This window comes from Montipora capricornis, chromosome 14 (assembly GCF_036669925.1).
Source record: "Montipora capricornis isolate CH-2021 chromosome 14, ASM3666992v2, whole genome shotgun sequence".
Classification (NCBI taxonomy): Eukaryota; Metazoa; Cnidaria; class Anthozoa; order Scleractinia; family Acroporidae; genus Montipora; species Montipora capricornis.
Genome location: NC_090896.1, coordinates 46,213,883 through 46,218,882, shown reverse-complemented (window position 1 = coordinate 46,218,882; position 5,000 = coordinate 46,213,883). Strand labels below are relative to the sequence as shown.

At 41.6% G+C, this 5,000-nt stretch overlaps 1 protein-coding gene across 1 annotated transcript in view; it reads right to left on the bottom strand.

Annotated features, from left to right (window-relative positions):
* Positions 1–4,607: 4,607 nt before the first annotated feature.
* The window catches only part of LOC138033527 (uncharacterized), a 7,933-nt gene continuing 7,540 nt past the window's right edge, over positions 4,608–5,000 (bottom strand). Inside the window, exon 4 of the mRNA XM_068881292.1 lies at positions 4,608–5,000. This exon is cut by the window's right edge and continues 83 nt beyond it. Coding sequence (XP_068737393.1) covers positions 4,803–5,000 — 198 coding nt within the window. The 3' untranslated portion in view covers positions 4,608–4,802.

Below are 5,000 nucleotides of genomic sequence, written 5' to 3'. Positions count from 1 at the left end.
ATCACCCTACTTCTGCGCCAAATGGTGTTCCGAGTAAACGCTTAAAAAAGCGTCTTGTTCAGTTAAATTCAGTAATGCCTCTTTGCTGACTATAAACTTATTTTCAATAAATAAATGGTGGTCACCCAACTAGTAGTTTAGCTTCTTATTTCTTTTGGGGGACCAGCCACTGTTTGCATTTTTAATTCACATATTAAGGCCGTTTATACGAGAGAAAATAAGCTGCGGCTTACTCTGGCCGCGGCGTACATAATACGCGAAAGGAACTATTTATACGGGGTGTTCGCGTCTTATGTAAGCCGCGGCTTATTTTCTCTCGTATAAACGGCCCTAATGTTTAATTAGCTAGTTACCTTTACAGCACAAATAACCTCGTCGTCGTCGTCGTTGTTGTTGTTGTTGTTATAAAGCTTGGTAAATTTCGCAGACGTCCTCTACAAAACAACATTTTATTTAACAACGACGTGAAATGACCAGTTTCTGAATACTTTTTGAGAACGAGAGCTGCGACGGCTAATTTTCCGTTATTCGTTTTGGAATTGATCACTGGTACTACCTATTTAGTTTGAAATTACAGTTTTTTAGACCGATAGGCTCGCTGAACAGATCTGGATAATGACGAAATTCGAATGTCGCCGTCATCTGGCACATGCTCAATAAGGTACCTGTTGTTGAGAAATCTGTGGCGAAACGTACGAAAAAGACACTTAAGGAAGTGGCGTGACTCGCGAATAGCACCTGCGCGCCAAGAGACATTTTGAGTACGATTATCACGTGTACGAGTTACAGTATTTTAGGAGACGTGTTTTAGAGAGTTGAGTGTTCCGTTAGTTCAGTGTTTACCGCGTCACCATTTTGGAGGTGATTTTTCATATTAAACGTGCTTGTTCTGACGAAGAGGTCTGCATACCGGCTGACTAACTGATATGTTTTCATAACTTCTACTGACCTTCCTTAAGCAAACTGATAAGTTAACGCAGTTCCAACATGTTTTACAGTGAAGTGACGATTACGTACTTATTCTAAATGCGCGAGTTGGGAATATTGTAAAGAAATTTGCTAGTTAGGGCAATTTTTATACCAGCGCAACTATTCCGTCGGCGAGTTTACTGAGGCAGCGAAAGTACTCCACGTTTCCTCACACTTTAGTTCAAAGTAAATATTTACATAGGAGTGCTCCTTGAAGCACGTCCTCGCATTCCAAGCAATCGCCAAACAAGGAAATCATAGCCTGCCGGTGTTTGGAGATCTGATCTTAGCATAGATTTTTACAATTTTAGTCTCCTTAGTTCTAGTTTCAATTGAGAAGATATATCACTTGAGACAGTGCTTTAAGCCTGGTTTCCATATGATCTGCAACGGGAACTAGATTCAACTTTCCCGACCATAACGACCGTGTCGCAGACCGTTCTAGATCATAAGGAAACCAGGCTTTACCGCGTTCCAAACAAGTCGAAGTTCGTGAAAACTACCCGGAAGAACGCGCTTGGATTTCTGCCACAAAAACAGGGAAGCTAAACGACTCACTTTGGTACGTGCGGTGTCAGTGATATGATCCCAGGAAATCGTTCGATTAGCCCTCTCAACTGACCTCTTGTAACGACGGTAAAATACACGTTCTAATGTATTTTAATAGGGAAACGTTATAAAATTATTCTTATTTTAGGGTTATCATTAGGCAGTGTAATCTGTCTAGGTATCACATGTAGAACGAAGCGTCCTTGAAATAGTTGACCGCTCCCTTGTTTTTTTTTTTACAAAAATGAGCAAATATCACCTAAAAATGGTCAAAAGTATAAAGCTCCACTGCTATAAGAATTCAACCGATTTCTTCAACTTTTCAGTGAATGTTGTCCTACCCAAAGACAATCTACTGTTTACGTTTCATTCTTCTACGACTAGTTCCTATCACACAAGTCGTCTCAGCCAAGACCACTCTCACACCCAATAGTGAAAACTGTTAAAATACCCAAAGTTTAGGCCAAAATATCTTCAATGGCGGAGCATACTTCAAAAAGAGGAGCGTACCGTCTAAAGGGTGGGACTTCATACTAACATTATCTGCAAAAAAGTCTTTGGTGGCTCAATGAATTATTCCACAGGAAAACTGCAAAGACGTCTTCCACCACAGGATTTCCACGTCAATTTTTTTTTCATTGTAACGCGCTAATTCGATAAAAACATAGCAACAGACAGAAAATACCGCAACATGGTTACACACCATAAACTTTAATGAAATAGAACCATTTCGAAGGCTTTTGTTTGTCCTAAGTGATGAAAATAACAATCGGTGGCTTAATGATTGCCTCTATTATTGTATAAGTGAACTACGTGACGGGACTTACTGTTCGCTAAGTCAAACATGCGAGTCACAGAACACTATTAAAATGCTTACAGTATCTGAATTTGAACGTTAGAACGTGAATAACTGTATAATGAAATTTGCTTTTGTTCGTCTAATAACGGAATAATACATTTGCTTGAAACTTGCACGCCTGACATCGCATTCTTATAAGAAAGACCTCGCTATAGTGAAAACAAAATCGACTGTGTGTTTTTGTGACCTGTGTCCCTATCAAAGAGAAATGATCAAACAGATAAACACTCTGATCGAAATTAAAGTTATAGTTTTAGCTTCCTCCTGATTTGAAGTCGTGTTGTACGACTTCTAATGATGAGAGCTTCAGTCACCTATGGGTCTTTCACCTCACCTTCGCTTTCTCCTCCCTCGAGTACCGGTTCTGTTGGTGCTGGCCTCGCTTCCTCTGTTCTATGAAGAGCCCCACCCTGTTTAATGCGGCCAATCTACTGAAATATCTGGAAATCCGGGTAGATGTCAGCCACTCGTCTTTTTGGTGAACACAGCGGTTCGCATGTACCTCATTCGTGCAGCTACATCCTCAGCCGTTGCTTTATTCCCAATGTTCTCTCCTTGAAGGAAGACCTCACGCAAAAATTGGCGCACTTTGGTGGTAAAATGAACAAACTTCTTGGTTTTTTTTAGTGCCCACCCTATCTCGTCAGCTGTTGGCCGGGTCTTCCGACTGGCTATGGGAAACTGAGGCGGATGCAGGTGTGGGTGGATGAGCTGCTTCCATGTTGCTACCAGAAATTGACTGGCACGTCTCTGCCTACTTTTTCTTTATCACGTCGTACGTGGACTGTCTCTCTAACGCCAGAAGGTGTTTTCTGGCATCAAGGCTTCGCTGAAGGCTGCAGTGACTACAACCATCCTCTGGGCAGCCGAAGACCACACTCTCTTCTTCTTCGAGCTGAAGCCCCCCCACGGCTATAAGCTCCATTGAAGGTGCTGCAGGCTGCCGTTCCCGCTTGCTGGAAGGGGCACGGAAGACACCAGTCAGCATGTCATGACTACTGAACGCGTGGTGAACTTGTAAGTTTGTCGGGCCTTGAGGTGTACCGAGACGCGCCAGCGATGCGGCGGAAAAGACCTTTCCGGGCCCGACATTGTAGGCTCGCCAAGCGATGATCTCCACTTTCAGTGAACACGAAGTTGTTCAAAGACTGTATGCCACCCAGCGAGTGCTCGGTCATGTTTTGGGACCTTTCGTCAACCTTGCACACCGCTGAGTAACAGCCGAAAAATTACTTTTTTACCTTTAAATATTTTATGTGACTCTTGATACTTTATATGTGACTAATTGATAGTACCACAAGTATTGTTATACTTGTAAATTATTGTATTTTAGATAATTTAAGAGTGTAAAACGTACTCGTTAATTCAGTTGTTTTACTGCAAGAGAGTTTTTTAATAAACTACTACTACGAGCACGTTCATACGATTTCGTATGCATATACAGAATACACTAGTAAATATCGTTGGTTTATCAAGCTGGTATCGACAATACAATACAATACAATACAATACAATACAATACAATACAATACAATACAATACAATACAATACAATACAATACAATACAATACAATACAATACAATACAATACAATACAATACAATACAATACAATACAATACAATAAAATACAATACTTAGTTCTTATTAACCGAGCGGGAGGTCGGTATGGGAGAATCTTGACCGAGGTCGCCAGTACAGACCGAACGCAGTGAGGTCTGTACCAGCGACCGAGGTCAAGATTCTCCCATACAGACCGACCTAGCTCGCTTAATAAGATATTTATAATATGGCCACACAAGAACAATTTAACTCGTTTAATGTAACTGGTTTGTACTAACTGACATTTTGCTTGCGAACGGCGATGAGTGGCGATGAGCTGAACTTAATTCTGTCAAAGTTTGCTCGTCATCCTCTCTCAGTTTTGTCATCATGCTGTTTGGCACTTCCATAAATAAATATTGGTAGAAGAAAATACTCAATATTTTTGCATTTTAGTTTGCATCTTTTCACCGCAAAACATTACCGGTCCAGATGCCGGTCTAGATGCGAAAATCTAGACCGCGGTCAATATCGATTTTAGCCAATCAAATTCGTGAATTTTGTAGTTCACATTCCTCGTGAGACAGAGCCATATAATACAATACATACTTAATTGACCACTCCCCCATAGAAGCTTTTTAGGGCCGATGAAACACAATCCCAACAAAACAGAACATTCAACAACAACTGACCGGAGGCAAGCTAGTTGGCTATTTACAAGTGCAGCTGAGAAACTGAAGCAAGAACTACCAGGAACAAATTGAACCAGTGGTCAGAGCGGGTCTCCAGATCTCAAGGCAAGCTCCCTAACCACTGGGCGACACTTCCTCCATGACCTGGTATATCTGCGAATGTGCAAAGACCAGGCGTCAAATAGTTCAATCTAAACTACCGTTGCTTCGTATTTAAAATCTCCCGTGGCTTCTCCATAGTGTACTACATAACATGGTAAAATGTGATGCGAATTGAAGATGACCAATTCTTTCCCATTAGGGGAGGTGTGGGAATCGTGTCCCATCTCCAGGGGCTCTCCATGTATCAGCCTGGTACATCGATAAACCTTCCCTGGGAGGACCTGGCA